This window comes from Brassica oleracea, chromosome C2, assembly GCF_000695525.1.
Source record: "Brassica oleracea var. oleracea cultivar TO1000 chromosome C2, BOL, whole genome shotgun sequence".
Lineage (NCBI taxonomy): Eukaryota > Viridiplantae > Streptophyta > Magnoliopsida > Brassicales > Brassicaceae > Brassica > Brassica oleracea.
The window spans coordinates 17,040,361-17,059,830 of record NC_027749.1 but is presented as its reverse complement, the minus strand read 5'-3'; the positions used below and the strand labels follow the sequence as shown (position 1 = coordinate 17,059,830).

Below are 19,470 nucleotides of genomic sequence, written 5' to 3'. Positions count from 1 at the left end.
TCACCAATACATGGAAATATTTTGAATTCCTATCACTTTCTCTTAGCCAGAGAACCCTATTTTTCTGTCTCCAAAACATCTCTTCTGCCTTAAGAGCAGAGTTTATCTTTTTGTTATTTCACCAGTTCACCCATTAAAATAAAAAAGAATGACTATTTGTTTCCATGCCGCCTTCAAATTGGTGCTTGGAACCAAGAAAGAGTGAGAAAGCATATGGAACAGAACAACGACAAAATATGTTTGCTTCGTATATATGGATATAAAAAAAAAACATATTATATAACATGATAAAAATAAAAATTGTAACTTCACGTGGATAATCAATGTTAGAAAACCACGGGACGAAGCAATATCATCTGTTTTTTTTTTTCCGCTCAGTTGATGCAACTTTCAAAAGCAGCTTCGTAACTAGATCACATCCCCTATTTATAGCTTTTGGCTCTACTAGCTTCCTCTTCAGTCTCATAAACTAAAGAAAAACTCAATTTACTTGATCATCAATGGAGATAAACAACAACAGCGGTACTCATGATGAAGAACTATATTCACTGTCTGAGATAATCTCTTCGTTGTCTTCAGAACATCATAATGAACTAAACCCTTTGCAAGAGATATTCGGTGCGCACCCGAGCTCTTCAACGCTTTTCTTTTCCGAGCCTAAGGATGTTACCAAGACAAGTAATCAGGGAGACAAAAGAAGTCATTGTAACAAGAACAACCATGCGGGTAAACGACAACGTTCCATGGAATATCGTGTGCTGATGGAGAAGGTTAGCTAGGAGGATCTATATATCTAAGTTACAACTTACAACAATCCCTTATCTGGTCTCTTCTCTTGCGTGCTTTCCAAGCTAAAGTATGTTTATTTTCTTTTCTTGCTTTCTAAATTGTGCAGAAAAGACGACAACTTATAAGAGATAAAGTAGATATATTACAGGAGCTGACGCCTAATTGCGCAAAGGTTATAATTACTCTATACATTAATATAATCAAATACGATAATGAGGTTCTAATGCTTCTTTATTTTGGGTTTATCTACAGTCCGACCTTGCAACAAAGCTTGAAAGCATCGTAGAATACATAAAAAGCTTGAAACATCAGATAGATGTAACATACTTTTTCTCATCAGATAGAATACACACGCACATTCACGAATTAACCAAGTCTTATGTGGTCCAGATGATGTCTAAAGCATACACAGAGCCTGCGGGTTACATGGCACCAGTTTATGGAGCTCAAGCACCATGTATGTCTCCATACACTAGTCCTTGGTGTTATTATGCGCCAGGAATCCCAATGATGCCTCACCAAAACATTCCCTTTAACACGCAATTTCATCAGGTATGGATCCTTGCTACTTCGATTTAATTACAACCTTATCTTATTCAACAGATTCTGATTTATGCCATCAATTTGCATTACAGGTATATGAAACGGCGCCGCCTAATCAAACTCAAATTTAGTATAATCTTTATTGCTTCTTATTTAAGACCCTGCTGGTTTTTGAATCGTTTCTTGCTCATGTAAATACTGTTGTTTATTTATTTATTTAAATACTGTTGTTGAAAACTTAGATACTGTTGTTGTAAATACTGTTGTTGTAAACTTAGATATATATATATATATATATATATATATATATATATATATATATATAATACGTCTCGAAATGGATAAGTTTCTTTTAGATATGAAGTTTAATTGATGGACCGAACTGTGACACCACTTATTTCCTCTGTTTTGCTCGACAACTCCCATTGCCGTATGCAGAATTAATAAACAACTCCATTTTTTTTTTCTTTTTAAATTATTTGTCAAAAAAACAACAAATTTGATACTTAATAAAACAAGAAAGCAAGTATGATTTATATTCATAATCCTTCAAATTATTTATACATATTAGAGCAAGAAACCAAATTTGATTTGTATTCAAATTCCTTCAAATTATCAATATATATTAAAACAAGAAAGCAAGTATGATTTGTATTCAACTTCCTTTAATCTGAACCAAACTACCTCTTTAAACTAGACCCGTTAAATTATCATAACATACCAGTTTGTATTACTGACGCCGTTGTGTCACCACTAGGCCGGTTAATAGATAAATTGCATGTTGTTGACACAGAAAAACAAAAATTCTGCCAGCCGTTTCAGCCTCCACAACCACCGCCACAGCCGGCGGCACATGCAGAGCCATGCACGTCGTCAGTTTGAGATTTTGAAGCTCCGTCGCTACAAGTGAAAGTCACGGCGGCTCTAATGGAGAGAGCTAAAACTGCTGCCCAAATGTAGAGTAAGATGTTGATGCCTTCGCCGTTATCTGCCGCCACGGCCGCAAGTCCTTTTACCATTGTACAAGTTTTTGTGCATCGCTCTGAGTCTCTGACGATTGTGACTGGTTGATAAAGAAAGAGAGAAAGCGAGAAAGAGAGAGTAATTGGCATCTTTCAAATGTGTGGTTTTAGTTTATTTCGAGTCAGCAGTCACCACAGATGTGACGACTCTTTCTTCACTTTGGCCTTTGGTTTAACTCTATGGTCAAACTAGTTTTACCAATATGTATGTGGAGCCATTCGTCATATCTCACTACTGAATAGCTGACTTTTATTGTTATCCAAACACAATAGTTTTAACTTTTAAGAGTGATTGATTACCTTTAAGAAAAAAATAGTTTTGAGTGAAGTTAAGAAATAATGCCCCATGAAAGTAAAATAATTCTTTTTCTCAAAAGGAAAGTAAATAAAATTTAAAAGTAACACAATAAATGACATAATTGTAAACACGACGGCTCTTTCGGTGCATCGATGCCCAAACATACCTTTAGAAGACCACTCTTAAAGAACTAAACAAAATGATTTGAAATGAAATATATGTGACATAAAACAGCTCTACTCGTGAAACGTAAGAGAGAGTAATAAGAATAACTGGTGTGTAGACTTAGGGGTGGGCAAATAAACCCAACTCAAAAATCTGAACCGAATCCGATAAGATAAAAATGAATCTGAACAGATTCGAATCCAACATAAATACCGAATGGATCTTATTTTATGGTATTTTAAATTATGGGTATTATCCGAATCGAACCCAAACCTGAATAGATACCCGAAGAATCCGAAACATTCAAAATTTCAAAAAAAAAACTTGTGCCAAATACCCGATGGTTAAAGGTGGCGGTTGAACCTTGAAGTTTTGAGATTTTAGTTTTGTTTCATTGAATAATGTTTCTCATTTCATGAGAACTTAGTTTTCATTTATTTGGTTTTCTTTCTATCAATAACTATGTTTACCTTTCGTTTGATTTTGAACGATCACGTTTGATGTTCCTTTCTTATTTTCGAATCAATTTTACTTATTTTTTGGTTACAAAATATGTACTAATCATGTATTTTAAAACCGAAAACCCGATTTTACTTATGTTTTGGTGACAAAGTAGATACAAATCAGGTATATCTAAACTGAAGAACCGATTAAGACCAGAACCTGAAAGTATATCTGGTTGTACCGGTTCTTTGAATATTTACTAACCCCGATCCAAATTCTATAGAACCCGAACCGAACTTGCATATAACCCGAATGAGGTTGATTTTGATAAACCTGAAAAAGCGAGATTCGACTGGACAAAACGGAAACTCGATTGGACAAAACGGAAACCCGATTGGGATCCTGAACGTCCATGCCTACTTTAATCATTTAATAGCTATTTTATTATTTTTGATAGGAATGTATTTGATCACTATGTCAAACGGTTATTTTATTGGTTTATTTGAATTGATGGTCACTGCTGTATTTACAATTTTATGCTAAGTTCTCTTCACCAATATTTAATAATTTAAATATTGAAAATCAATAAAGGTAAGAATTGTCACAGTAAGATTAATTTGCAATTAAAAGGAAAAAATAGGAGTATGTATAAACAAAGTGTACAATTTCGAATTAAATACTAGTTGCTCGTGTTTAAAAAACAAAAAAAAAACTAATTACTCGAACTAATTACAAACCAATCTTTCTTTCCTTTTTTAGGTCAAAAAAAAATCAACGATTGTTTAACTCATAAAACAAGTTTAATTACCAATTATATTCTTCAAAATCGACGATAAGAAAGCAACGAAAACATGAGCTTACTGTTTCAGTTTCTTTTTAGATTTTTGAGATTTTCAGAAAATCTAGTTTGTCCGAGTCACCGGTTCTATCCGATTTACTGGTCTTCGCTGGTTTTTAACGTGTCTAAACAGTCTCCTCCTTCCTCCAACTAATTATGGTGTCAAAGCCGAGAAACTTGGTCTCTTGTGTGGAACATGATTCGTTTAAGTCACCCTTACCGGATTTGCCTTATTATCAACAAGAGGTTGTTGAGATATTAGTTGCAAGGTTTTTGAGGTTACTGACAACTGATTGCAAGCTTACCTCCCTTCATGGCACATCATTTAAAGTCCTAGAGGACTGGACTTTGAAAGTTGAAATATTGGCGGTGGTATGTATTCTGTATGCAGTTGTTATTACCTCAGCGCAACCTTTGGAGTGCAGTTCTCTACTGCTATGTGCAGTTCTAAGTCAAAGTCTATCCTTCATTTGAAACCTTGGTTACATGTTGTTGGACCCATCTCCCCTTGCTTCCTGCTGTCGGAAGGTATGGTGTTCATATCTTGTTGGAGTGAGTCATTCTTGTTCGATCATTGCCTCCGAATAGATCTGATTGCCTTAGTAAGAGGTCCTTGTTTCCTGGTAATCAAGAGATTATGCTGCTTTTGAATGGTTCTTTACCTAGTAGTAAGGATATTATAAACCCTTTGAGTTTCAGGTTTAAGCTCCCTTTACCTCAGTATCCGGATGCTACTCTTTATAGAACCAGGTTATTACCTCATTATGAGGCTATTATCTGGACTTTTGTCTTTGTGGCTATGGATTATGTTGTTTCAAGCTTGTCTATTTGGCGATGGTGGTTCACCTCACAACAATCAATCTTTTGGAAGAGGTGTTTGGTCGCCTCTGAATTGGTTGAGAACTTCCCAAATTGTTCGGCTAATGGAACGTGGATTGTGAGTTCTGCCTTAAGAGCCAAGGATGGAATGCCGCAGGAAGCTCCTCACTCAACATTATCATCTGGACACTCGAGTCTTCAGATTCTTTCGGACTTTATCGTCCCCTTCTTTGCCATGCGCACATGGTTGGATTTGATTGAGATTACAGGTTACTTCGTCAGGAACCTTGTCCCTCTCGTCACTCCGCTATCATGTTCTTTTAATTTTTGCACAATCTTCGTTTTAGTTGTTGTTGTTTATGCAATGGATGTTGTTCCCAAATTTTGGTGTTCTTCCGGTACTCTGTTTTGAGTTTATGAAATGAAACCGATGACAAAAAAAAATCATGGTTTTAAATTAAACGCGAACCAGAAAACTTACTGTGTCGTGCTTGACCGGTCGGACCTAGCTATCGGTCTAGTCAAGTTTTCAAAACATTTAATACAAACACAACAAAAGTTGAAATATTTCCGGTATCGAGACAAAGCAAATAGGTACGCTTGGAGGAGTACCAGGGTCATTCTAAAGAAATCAGGAGCTGATTTTGGATTGTCTTCTAGTGACCTTGAAGAATCCAAAGAAGCGTTAGCGTTTTCTTACGGAAAATCAAAGATATTTTATATATAACATTAATTTATTTCCCAAAATAAAGCGAAAGTTTTTTCTTATATATATAAATCAAAAGTTTATTGTTGTTTGTGCTTGTTCATACATCATAATCACTGAAAAATGATTTTCTCTGGAGTTGAGTTTTGAACATTATTAACAGGATAAGAGATTAAAAATAACTGCACAAACTAGGAGAATAAATAGATAAAGTGATAAACTGCAAAAAGACCACGATTACGCCTAATTATCGTCCACTTATCTATTTTTAGATACATCAATTTATATTCATTAGATTCTAATTTCACTCTAGAAACATATTAAAACAAAAATTCCCGTTCAATTAAAATAATTTCTATATTTTTTTTAATAATATAATAGATTTGTCTGGACCACTACATGGTTTTCTTTTATTTTCTCTGGGATCTAGTCATCTATTAGGCAAGGCTGTACCTGGCATTTGGAAGACTAGAAACAAGGAAAAAAAATTGGCTTCCGTAAAAATAATTTATCATTAACATAAAAAGATTGATGATTGGAAGACTAGATATAAAAGAGATGACTCCATAGTGGACTTTTAAAAGACTAATAATTTAAAAAAACTTTACCAATGGACAATGGTTAGTACATGATGTAACCTGTAGGAGAAACAAAAGACTTTGTTAATTGAGAATTAAGGGAATAACTAGAAAACAATCGATTAGGTTTTGATAACTGCTAACAATTCGACTCATGTAACTACTGCTTTCACCACCTCTACTATCTAAACATTTGAAAAACTGGCCCCAAAATTATTTTTATATTGATCAGCCCTCAAGGAAATGTATGATGGACTTGTATCCATGCTTGATGGGTTTGTATCCAGGCCCGGCCCTGTTAGTAGGAGGTATGAGAGTGGTATTACTTCATAACCCAATATTTTCAGCATTTTACTTAGGATTTGTTATTGTTTATATATCTTTATTGTATATTTTAGCAAATTCTCATTTTGTAGTTGCTGCACAACTCTTTATTTACGTGGATGCCATAAATGTAATGTTATTTGCTGTTATGTTCATGAATAATTCAATATTCCATAAATTTAAATCTGTAGACTGTTGGGAATGAGATTACTTCATTGGTTTGTACAACTATTATTTTTTCATTAATTGATATGATTCTCGATAGATCATGGTACATGGTTATTTGGACTATAAGATTAAACCAGATTTTAGAACAAAATTTAATAAGTAATAGTCAACAAATAGGAATTTTTTTATCAACAAATTGTTTTCTTCCGTTTGAACTCATTTCAATAATTCTATTAGTTGCTTTGATAGGTGCAATATTTGTGGCTCGTCAATAAAAAAAGTTCTGATTAGTAAAGACCAAAGAAAACTTTGTGTTTGTGTTTGTTATGCTATTTTTTCCGTTCATTCAATTCAATTTTATTTAATACTATTTCATATTTAAATATAAATTTTTACATTTGATATATATCTGAAATTTTTTCCCTTATATAGTTTTTATTCGTACTTTGTTATTATATTCGAGTTGATTCACTACAAGAAAATAATAGTATTGCAACACATAAAAAATTATTGCAAAAAATCAATATATTGTTGCAAACATAGAAATTGTAACGAAGTCTCAACAAATTTTATCTTGCTGCTGATTGACTGTTGCAAAATCATATTTGTTGCATGAGTATTGCAAAATTTGCGATAAATTATGTTCTTGTTATATTTGTTGCATTAATGTGATGACAATGGTGTAGTAAATTTAAAGCAAAATTACAACATTTCATTTGCTACTCCTCGTCGTTGTAAATCATTGCTACAAAACACATATAGCAAGCACTATTGCAAATTTCTAACAACTATTGTAACCAATAATCAAAACAAAAATGTTTTAAAATATTATATGCAACCATTAGCTTATTAAATTATCACGACAATGTCTAGTCCAATGCAACGATGCAATGTATGGTTGAATTGTTTTTTTTTTGTAATGTGCATTGGTTTTCTTTTCACGGTATATTTTTTGGTTTTAATATTTTCTACTTGATTAATTAAAATAATAATAAGCTGGTTATTTGTACAAAATTCATTAAACTGATTATTAGATAAATTTTGTAACAATTAAAATAACTATATCTTTAGCAATCAAAGACGAAACCACCCAACAAATTATAATAACTTTTTACAAAATTCACAGTAAATAAATATAAAATACAAAAATGAGAGAATGTTTTTTACACCAAGCGATTGTGAGGAAAAAAATACTTTTCACTATTTTCTCTATTTTTTTTGTGACTGATTTTCTCTATTTCTTCAAGCTTCTATATATCCTTTTTGATGTGTGCTTCTCTGGGAAAATAGCAGAAAATACACCATTGATTAGAATGACTGTTGAACATAAGAAGAATGTAGTTAAGAAAACAAATTTATAAGGCATTCAAAAGAAATAATTATAATTCCTCAGAGACATACCTGGTATTTTCTACTCAAACCCAGCTACCGTCGGATCTCACAGACTATTTGACTACGAAACATACAAAAAATTAACTGAAATAATCTGACTCCAGCAAAAGCTAAAACACATGTCTGTGAGAACCTATACAAACAAACACACATCGTCCAGTGAAATTGAAAATGCTAATACTAAATATAGAAATGTATGTGCGTGGCTTATAATTATAGATATGTATATGGGTTATGTTTTAGTTTGTATTCCAGAAAAAGTTTGGAATATATATAGAGACAGAGAAAGCAGAATGTCATACATATATAAATGTATAAGCGTTAATATAATTGTGATTATATTCAAAAAAAAATCTAACCGCCAGAATATTTGCATCCATTTGTACTTATCTAAAGAAGATTCTGAACTGTTAGACAACTGAAATATCAAAAAGGTTGTTATTAGTTTGGTTAGAATATTTGTACTTATTTTAAATATTTTGAATGAAAATCAAACGTAGAATTAGGCTATGCAATATTCTTTTTCTCAGTTGTGGATATGCACAAAACCTAATAATTATGAAAATATGTATAGATATAAATCAAATAGATATAAACTAGACTAAAAAAATTAATCAATCTTAAATCATACTTAGGTTGATAAGAAAAGTTAATGGTATATCAGGCGAAAACTAATTAGTTTTATGGCAAATGTTTTTGTTGACACCTGAACCCAATAAAATGAAACCAACCACGGTTATTAAGAGTTAAAAATCCAAAATACATAATTTCACAATTGTCATAAGAGTTCTTCTTAATCGTTACATTTTTGTGACATGTTTTTAACGCTAAAAAACGTCAACTCGTTATCGTTGAATAATTCTCACAAATTTACAACATATGTTCATATGTTATAAAAATATTGGAATTTAGCAACATAATTTGCAACAAAAAGATTTTGTTATGATTTTGCAATAAAATTGTAAGGTATGGTCATTATTGCAAAAAATTTGCAAAAACTTTTGCAAATTTTTAACAAAAAATAAAAGTTGCAAAATTGTGTTACAATATCCAACTTTTCTTGTAGTGATTGAATCCGGTGTATTTTTTTAAATATTTATATTAAAATGAATCAAAATTGATAAGGAGTTGCTCAATAATACTCGAACATGTACTTGTTTTGAGTGCCTATTTATTTTTGATTGGTCTTTATGGATTGATTACGAGTCAAAATATGGTTACGGCTCTTATGTGCCTTGAACTCATACTCAATGCATTTAATATGAATTTTGTAACATTTCCGTAACGTTTTCTATACATGTTATGGGACGCAACGAGGGAGTTGTGTTCTTTTAGAGAGGGTGAATTGAAACATCCCGAGTTGTGATATATGGAAAGGCTTAAGAGAATTGATTTGGGTACCTATGTCAACAAAATTGACTTACTTTTTCGTCATACATCCGTTTAGAACTCTAGAGTTAAGCGTTCTTGAGCTGGAGTAGTGAACGGATGGGTGACTTGTCGGGAAGTGATTTGTGATATCGTGCGAGTGAGGCCAAAGCACGTGGAAAGGTCGGGTGGTGATTGCAGGGTTAGTAAACAATTTTTTCGAGCTTCGGAAAAATTAACGCACTGACCGTTGGATGGGATGGGGTCCACGGGCCAAGTGAACGGGGGTTGGTGGCCCATTAGTCGTGGACAGTCGAGGCGTTACAAGTGGTATCAGAGCTGGTTAGAGATCTCGGTTCTGACCCGAGAGCCGTCTTGAGACATGTCATGGGGCGCAAAGAGGATATTGCGTTCTTTGAGAGGGAGTGAATTGTAACATCCCGAGTTATGATATATGGAAAATGCTTAAGAAAATTGATTTAGCTACCTATGTTACCAAAGTTGACTTACCTTTTGTGTCACATATCCGTACAGAACTCCAGAGTTAAGTATGCTTGAGCTGTAGTAGTGGAAGGATGGGTGACCTATAGGGAAGTGGTTCGCGATACCGTGCAAGTGAGGTCAAAGCACGGAAAAGGTCTGGTGGTGATTGAATGGTCAGTAAACAAGACTTTCGGGCCTTGAAAAATTAAAAGACCGACCGTTGGAACGGGATGGAGCCCACGGGCCGAGAGAGTGGGCGTGGGTGGCCCATTAGTCGTGGGCGGTCGGAGCGTTATAAGTGGTATCAGAGCCATGTTAGTCATCTCGGTTCTGATTCGAGAGGCGTCTTGAGACCTGTCGTGGGGCACAAAGAGGACGTTGCATTCTGTGAGAGGGAGTGAATTATAACATCCCGAGTTGTGATATATTGAAATGTTTAAGAGAATTGATTTGGTTACTTATGTCACCAAAATTGACTTACTTTTTCCGTCACACATCCATTTAGAACTCTAGAGTTAAGTGGGTTTGAGCTGGAGTAATGAAATGATAGGTGACCTATCGGGAAGTGATTTGCGATACCGTATGAATGAGGCCAAAACACGGAGAAAAGTCGGGTGGTGATTGCAGGGTCAGTAAACAAGATTTTTGGGCCTTTGGAAAATTAATGCACCGATTCTTGGAACGGATGGAGCCCATGGACGAGAGAGCAGGCGTGGATGGCCTATTAACCGTGAACGGTCTAGGGTGTTATATATATATATATATTATAAATAAAAACAGAATCTCCAATAAACTCTTAAGTGGGATCGTAGGAGCTAAAAAACGTGGAACCACCAGTCCACAACGAAAGTAACAATTGTTTTTTTTTTCAGATAACATTTCTTAAGAAAATCCAATAAAATAAAAATCTAAAAAGTCTGAAAATATGTAAAAATAAGTAGAGTTTGGATCCAAATTATGTATACCTGTGACTGAAAAATTCTAGATTCTTTTAAATCTTGCTTTTCTAATAGGACAATTGTCTTAAAGATTTATAAAGCACACTTGTCTTAAAGATTTATATAAAATTTTCCTTGAAGATAGTATCCCTGTTACTATTTAACTTGAAAATAGTAGCTTTAAGACACAAACACACACACACACACACATATATATATATATATATATATATATATTTGAAGATCATCATAATCCTACATATTTTAAAATACATATGAAATATTTTTCTTATCATTTCGACCAAGTGTTTGAGTCACCTTCCATAAAAACGAAGTATAATTAATACACATTGAATACATATGAAATATTTTTCTTATCATTTCGACAAACTATTCATGATTACTTTTTTTTTTTGAGAAAGAGTATTCATGATTACTTGAACGAAGACTTATATCAGTTTTAATATGTAAGATGTACAAATTCAGAAGATTGATATAAATTTACATATGCCTCCTAGTTTTAGCATTAGCTTTAGGGATCTTGTTAATGACTTTAGAGTTGAAGTCTTTAAATAGCTTCTTCATGTCCCTCCCGCTTTTACTTGCTGCATAATTCAGCTCTTCTTCGTATAGCTCATACAGCATCGGTATCGTCTCCAGAGCCACGAATACTTCACCAAAAAGTCACACAATGTAATTAAATACATATTCTATAATAATCATCATGTTACTTTATCGGATGATATGATAAATGTCATTATGCTATGTGTAATATTAATGCACAGATGGATGCATCATTGAACACTGAATCCTAATTAGTTTTATAGCAAACTCTAGTTAGATAAAATCATAAAGACTCACCAATGAATAGGAGAGTTAGAGAGCTGAAATAGTTTCCGACCACTGATAGTATCCATAGTGAAACAACGGCCTGAAAAAGAACGTGAAACAAGTTTTCAACCCAGACAATATTTATGTGATTAATATTTCTTAAATTAAGGTTTATATAATGGGTTTATACCAACACCAGGAGTCTGAAGTCTTTTCCACTTGAAATATCATACAATTTGATGATGAACCAATTTATCTTGTTGAACAAGAATCTCCAAGTTGATTCCGAAATCTTTAGATCGTTAATACTTGGTGGTTCCCTGAGCGAAATGTCGTGTTGTTTCAGTACTTGGTTTTATAAAGAAGAATCAAGTGTTAATGTTTTTTACCGCTGAATTAGTTGTGAAGAGCCAATGTAAGACCAAATGAGGAATATAAAAATGGAGACCAAGAGGATCTGGCAGATGAAAGTGATGAAAGGATATTCAACCACTTCGAACAAGAACCATATCAATGTGAATACCGCCAAGATTGTTCCTGATTCTTTCTTGTTCTTCCAGAACATTACATCAGCAACTACAACATTTCAAGAGTAAATCTCGTTCAGATAGGAAGATTAAAAGCAGAGAATTAATATAAACAATAAGAATAAAGATATAATGTTACAGTGTCCTCCTCCTAGATTGTGGTACAGAGATCTTCGTTTCCTGGATGAAGAAGCTCCATGTTCATCCATTTCGGACCCGTAAATCGCTATGTAGCCTTTTTGGTAGCTAAGATCAAGATGCAAGGTTTATATATATACTTCTCTACTCCGAATATAAGCAAGGATTCGTTCTTAGATTCATAAAGAAGAAAGTGATTTGAGAAAAGGGAAAGGTATGGCTTTTGCATGTTGCAAACTCATCCTTAAATATTATTGCATGTGTAAACTATTTTAAATATCTTGCGGAGAATCGTTCATTACTTGTACTGATCGAAAATATATTCCAAAAAGTTATCAAACATTTGAGCTCTTTGTTACTTAAACCCTTTCGCATGCAAGTATATTCCATTATTCCATTATTCCATATATTCCAAGTTGAGGCTAGAATGTTGTCACTAGGCCTTGTAATGGGCCTATTAGATTAGGTCCATACAGACGTGAGTAATGACTCATGATTGTTAGCACCCCTGGTTGAGGTCATGTGGGAAGGCTAAGGAGTCAATCAAAATTATACATAAGCCATGTAGAGTTTTAGATCGAATTTCTCAGCTTTATCTCGTCTGATTGAGTGATTGATGTTGATTAACTTCGATTGTTTCAGGTTTGATATCAAGTAAGCAAAGAAAAACACAAAACTTTTTTCACCCGGTGTTCGCTGATCTACTCACTAGGGAGGGAGTCGGTATCTCTCAACTGCTCCACTATCAATACCAATCAAGGTTACAAGATCACAACCATGGCGGATCAAGAGAAAGTACAAGGAATCAAGCTTGCTTATCATATACTCTGTAAGATCAGAAAGTCGCTGCCGGGATGGTACTTCTGACCGTATACCACTTTCGCAACTCCGTCAATGCTAACCCTCACGAAATCAAGCTAAGTCGATCTCCTTTTCTCTCTTCTCTGTAACTCGATCGAATTCTCCTTCTCTCTGTTTCGTGATAGTGATGATGCCAGCTCACGAGTTTGTTATAACAAACTCATCCACTTGATTAACCAAAGCGCAGCGTTTCCGTTTCACAAAATATGGGCTGAGACTTTGGGCTTTATTCTTTCTTGCAGGTTTCGTACGAGCTGGGCCACAGAATGCGAAGACCACTTGGAGTGTTGGCTAAACTTAGGTCCACAATCTCCACCTTTCAGACAAAAAACCAAAGCGCAGTCCCTCTCTCTACGAAACCCTAGTCACCTTGTCTCTCTCCCTTCTCTCTAAGGCGATCCGACGCCTCCGCCGCTTTGTGTCTGTCTCCGACGACTTCTGAAGCTTCTACAATGCTCCTCCGACTCCTGAGAACCCGTGTAACAACAAGGTGCTCTCTGTATCTATTCTTTTCCCTTCTGTTACTTTTCCTTAAAGTAACTTATCATCGGTTCTTTCTCCGACTAAACCTTTCTCTGTCTTTTCAGCAAATCTTCAAAGGACTCAAGCCCAACTTCTGATCTGAACACTTTGCATGACCCAAAAACTGAACCGACGAATCTTCACCGGCTCTGCATGTACCCGATATGAACCAGACTGCTTCAGAATCAACCATCTGACAGCAATAGCTTCAACTTTTCCTCATCATTGAACCCATATAAGTCTTCTCTTACCTTTCTCTTTTCCGATGAATACTGAAACTTTTCTGATGAACTTAAGTTGACTGTAGAAACCCTTTCTGACTCTGATCTTTACTCTGTTTCAGGAAACCTGAAGAGACTCCACCTGAAATCCTCCAGAGAAACTCCACCTCGCTTCCAATACTCGGTAACGAATTCTATCTTTTTTCTTCAAGTTGGTTCAAGACAATAAGAGTAGAGAACACCTGATGTTTTATATTTATGTTATCTAACCTCAATGTCTCTTTTGTTTTGCGAGGTAACCAACAATGGAGACACATCGTTACCCGAAGCCGCTTCTTCTTCATAACAAGTTCACTAACTCAGAACAAAACCTGAACTTCGGACCAGGTAACACTTTAGTTAGGAAATCAGCTGGATTTTTGCTTGTGTGGATCTTGTGTAGGATAATATCACCCTGAGCAACAATATCACGGATGAAGTGATATTTGTTAGCAACATGTTTAGTCCTTTCGTGAAATACTTTGTTCTTTGCTACAGCTAGGGCATTCTGTGAATCATAATGCATCTTGACACTGCTCGTCTGTAGACCTAGTTCTTCTCATATAGCTTTTAACCAAACTGCCTCATTGGTTGCTGCAGAGAGTGCCATATACTCCGCCTCAGTAGTCGATAGATCTACAACTGATTGCAAATTTGATCTCCACGAAACTGTATTACCCCAAAATTTAAACATATAACCAGTAACTGATCGTCGTCTTTCCAAATTAGCTGAATAATCTGAATCTGAAAAATCTTCAATTGAACAAACTGAACTATTAACAAACGTTAAACTGGTTTTAGATTCACCCCTCAAGTATTTAAGAATCCACTTAACTGTGTGCCAGTGATCCATTCCTGGTTTGGACATAAACATGCTCACAACTCTCACTGCGTGAGCTAAGTCTGGTCGGGAGCCTATCATGGCATACATTAGGCTCCCCACATCACTCGCGTAAGGAACTCCTTCCATTTTTGCAACTTGTTGTAATGCCTCTGCCTTGGTTAGAATCTTCAATTTGAATTGAGGCACCAATGGAGTTGTGACTAGCTTAGAATCTTCCATTCCAAAACTCTTTAGTACTTTCTCAATGTAGGCTTCCTGAGATAGCACTAGTGTTCCTTTCTTTCTGTCTCGGACAATGTCCATTCCAAGAATTCTGGAAGCTCTTCCCAAATCTTTCATTTCGAATTCTCTGCTCAGACTGTCATTCATCATCTGAATCTCAGTCTTGTCTCCTGAAGCTATTAGCATATCATCAACATACAACAGTAGATATATAGCTTTTGGAGTTTTTATGTTTCTCATATAGACACATGAATCGTATTCACTCTGTAGGAACTTTTCCTTTCTTCATAGAGCTGTCAAAACGTAGATTCCATTGTCTAGGAGATTGCTTTAGACCGTATACAGATTTCCGTAGAAGGCACACCTTGTTCTCATCGCCTGGTATTACATAACCTTCAGGTTGATCCATTAGAATCCTTTCGTCTAGGTTTCCATGTAAAAACATGGTCTTGACATCCAACTGTTCCAATTCATAATCTTTATTCACCGCAATTGAGAGGATCAGTCTTATTGAGACGTGCTTGACCACTGGTGGAAAGAATTCATTGTAGTCAATTTCTTCCTTCTGTGAGAATCCTTTCGCTACTAGTCTTCCCTTGTATTGTCTATCCTCAACTCTAGGGATACCGGTTTATACTTGAAAATCCACTTGCAGCCCACGGTCTTTTTACCCTTTGGTCTTTCTATGAGATCCCAAGTGTGATTTAATTAAAGTGAATCCATCTCATCATCAGCAGCATTATTCCAGTGCTTCCAGTCTTTACTCATCTTAGCTTCCTCAAAAGATTTAGGTTCTTTCTTCTCAATGTCATCTGCCACTGCTAGAGCATAGGCAACTAAGTTTGCATCCTCATATCTCGATGGTGGCCTCACATTTTTCTACGGATACGATCTCTAGTAAGTATGTAGTTGTCAGTAGAACTCGTAGATTCAGTGTCTTCCACAAAAGTCAAACCCTATGTCTCATCATCACTTTCTGATTCACTTGAAATTCCTTGATACTCTGATTCCTGTTGAGATACGTTTGTATTTCCAAGATCTGATGTCTCACCATGTTTATAGTTGGGACCACTAGGTCCACGAATCAGACTGGAACTGAAAGAGACTTTCTTCTTGGATTTCGTAGCTTGTTTGCCTGTGTAAACTGCATCATTTTCACCATCTGTAGGCTTCTTAGCTAGTGTGTCCTTGTAGATCTACTTGTAGTACACTTTAGGTCTTCTGGAACCCAAACTCTGTAACCTTTAACCCCAAACGGTTAACCTACGAAAACTCCCTTCACAGCTCTCGGTTTAGTTTTCTGTTGAGTAACATGAACATAGGCTGTGCAACTAAACCTTCTCAAGTGTGATAAATCAGGCATGTTCCCCGACCAAACTTCCTCTGGTAGTTTGAAGTCTATGGTTGAATTTGGTGTCATGTTTATCAGATACAGTGTTGTAGAAGTAGCTTCTGCCAAAACTCTTGTCCCAAACCAGTTTCTGCAAGCATACTCCTCACTTTATCCATAATGGCGCGGTTCATACGTTCTAAACCTCCATTATGTTGAGGCGTATAGGTGCATGTTCGATGTCTCTTGATTCCAGATGTTCTACACAACTCATCAAATGATTGTTGCAATATTCCAAACCATTGTCAGTACGTAGACACTTGATTTTTTTCTCTGTGTGCCTTTCAACTGCTTCTTTCCACTCCTTAAACTTAGAGAATGCTTCATCCTTAGTTTGTAGGAAATAAACCCACACTTTCTTACAGAAATCATCAATGAAACTTATGAAATACTTGAAGCCTCAAAGACTTCCCGGAGTTGATGGAGAACCCCAAAGATCTGAATGTACATACTCTAGGATGCCTTTAGCAGTATGCTTAGCCGTTGGAAAACTTTGCTTATGTGATTTTCCAAGCACACAACCTTCACAGAACTCTAGTTTCCCCACTTCATTTTTTTTGTATAAAACCTTCCTTTACAAGTAACTATATGTTCTTAGAACTCATGTGACCCAATCGAGAATGCCAAAATTTAGTCTTCATATCAGTAGATTAACTGACATTTACTTCACCGTGCGATACATTACCTTGTAAATAGTACAAACCATTCTCATATTTGCATGTAATCCCTTTCTGTCCATCTTTGTAGAATGTTATAGTGAAGTCTCCACTTTGATAGTTACATCATGACGTCTCTAGCATTCCATAGGAGATTAAGTTCATGCTCATGTCTGGCATATAGCAAACATCTTTAAGAATGACTACGGTACCATCTTCATTTGTAATCATGATCTTGCTAATGCCTTTTACTTTGCACTGTGTGTTGTTCGCCATTAGAACTTTGCTTCCATCTCCTTCTTGTAGATCAAATAAGACTTCTTTGTCTGGTGTGATGTGAAACGTACAGCCTGAATCAAGAACCCACTCCTTTCTTGAATCATGTATACTAGCTGTTAGTACTAGTGGTTGTTTGATTTCAGTTGTTGCATTCACTTCTTGTTCACCATTGTTTCTCTGTCTTCTGTTTAGACAGTCATGTTTCCAATGAGCTTCTTTGCCACATGAGAAAATACTCCTTTCTTTGTCTTGTTTGATATGCCTCTGGACTTAGATCGATCGTCTCGGCTTTTAGATCTGTTGTACTTCTTGTTGTTACCATTGTCAGACCACTTAGATGATCTTCCTCTTGATTCAACATATAACCCTTCAGAAGAAGACTTCTTTTTGTTTAATAAACTTTTTTGTCTAAGTTCTGCTTCTTTTGAATATGCTGAGGTAACAACTTCAGAGACAGTAAGAATATCTCTGCCAGTTCGTATTGAAGAGTGTGGACCAGTGGCTCATACACAGTAGGGAGACTCGAGAGCAGCTTGATCCTCGTCAGTTACGTTAACATTCAGACTTTCCATATCAGCTATTAGTTTCAAGAATATATCCACATTCTCTTCAATTGACTTGTCTTCTTCCATCTTGTAACATGAGAACTGTTTCTTCAGATAGATCAGGTTTGGAAGAGACTTGAGCTGATAAAGTTTCTCCAGAGACTTCCACATGCCTAAAGCGGCCTGCTCGTGCATGACCTTCCTCAAGATGGAGTCGCTCAAGTAGGTAACTTCTAACTATTAAATCCTTTTCGAACTTCTTTTGATCAAGCACAAGTTTCTCACCTTCTTCTTGTTTTTCCGAGGTGTAGTAAACCGTGTAGCCATCAACAATGACCGCTTTGGATCTCGAGCTGTCCCATCATTTTAAACTTTCACATACCTAAGTCTCTATTTCCATTAAACTTATCCATGTTGAACTTCCCAAGAGTAGGCTCCATCTTGAACCATAGATATCTTGAGATTCACTGCAACAAGAACACGAAGACTGCAACAACCACAACAACACAAGCAAGAATACCTCAAACCACAACAATCGCAATACGCAATTACAGATAAGAGATCTCTCTCCTTTCTCCTGTCAGATCTGATCTTACTCTATACTTAGCACCCAACCTGGCTCTGATACCACTTATAGAGTTTTAGATCAAATTTCTCATGTTTTATCTCGTTTGATTGAGTGATTGATGTTGATTAACTTCGATTTTTTCAGGCTTGACATCAAGTCAGCAAAGAACAACACAAGACTTTGTTCACCCGGTGTTCGCTGATCTACACACCAGGGAGGGAGTTAGTATCCCTCAACTGCTCCACTATCAATACGAATCAAGGTTACAAGATCACAACAATGGTGGATCAAGAGAAAGTACAAGGAATCAAGTTTGCTTATCATATACTCTGTGAGATCGGAAAGTTGCCGCCGGGATGGTACTTCTGACCGTATACCGCTTTCGCAACTCCGTCAATGCTCACCCTAACGAACTCAAGCTAAGTCGCTCTCCTTTTCTCTCTTCTTTGTAACTTGATCGGATTCTCCTTCTCTCTGTATTTGTGATTGTGACGATGCCAGCTCACGAGTTTGTTATAACAAACTCATCAACTTGATTAACCAAAGCACAGCATTTCCGTTTAACAAAAGATGGGCCGAGACTTTGAGCTTTATTCTTTCTTGCAGGTTTCGTACGAGCTGGGCCACGGAACGCGAAGCCCACTTGGAGTGTTGGCTGAACTTAGGTCCACAAGCCAACGTACATCATGCAAGTTCATATGAACAATTGTAATGAACAACATTTTATAATTTATACCCTTGTCTTAAAAGCACAGCCAATATAAGACCAAACAGATGTTGGTTATAAGCCTTGTCAAAATCTGTGTTGTGTTGCTTTGGAGCATCTGCAGGAGTAGTCATGCTGATGCCATCGTTCTGATGTTTCGCCCGTCCACCAGTGTCAGCCCTAGAATGAGCCAAGTAGTAGAGAATGGTTGCAATCAAAACAGTAGAGTCAGCGTAGGTCCAACAG

At 35.9% G+C, this 19,470-nt stretch overlaps 3 protein-coding genes across 4 annotated transcripts; 1 reads left to right on the top strand and 2 right to left on the bottom strand.

Moving 5' to 3' along the window:
- Window positions 1–357: 357 nt before the first annotated feature.
- LOC106325590 (transcription factor bHLH109) lies at window positions 358–1,518 on the top strand. 2 transcript variants are annotated; one of them, XM_013763639.1, is made up of 5 exons: window positions 501–770; window positions 896–961; window positions 1,042–1,107; window positions 1,180–1,341; window positions 1,425–1,518. In XM_013763639.1, exons 1-5 carry the CDS (start codon window positions 501–503, stop codon window positions 1,461–1,463), a joined length of 603 nt encoding a protein of 200 aa, XP_013619093.1. In that variant the 3' UTR covers window positions 1,464–1,518. The 2 variants fall into 2 exon arrangements, with proteins under 2 accessions (XP_013619092.1, XP_013619093.1); XM_013763638.1 differs by having other exon boundaries at window positions 358–770; window positions 1,042–1,341.
- A 346-nt stretch (window positions 1,519–1,864) lies between these two features.
- Window positions 1,865–2,543, bottom strand: LOC106325592. The gene has a single exon (XM_013763640.1). It carries the CDS (start codon window positions 2,442–2,444, stop codon window positions 2,151–2,153), a length of 294 nt encoding a protein of 97 aa, XP_013619094.1. The 5' UTR covers window positions 2,445–2,543; the 3' UTR covers window positions 1,865–2,150.
- An 8,727-nt stretch (window positions 2,544–11,270) lies between these two features.
- Window positions 11,271–12,600, bottom strand: LOC106325913 (reticulon-like protein B14). The gene is given in 6 exon segments (XM_013763961.1): window positions 11,271–11,546; window positions 11,737–11,806; window positions 11,897–12,026; window positions 12,096–12,282; window positions 12,373–12,492; window positions 12,495–12,600. Coding segments are annotated over 6 exon segments (783 nt in total). The 3' UTR covers window positions 11,271–11,376.
- Window positions 12,601–19,470: the final 6,870 nt, after the last annotated feature.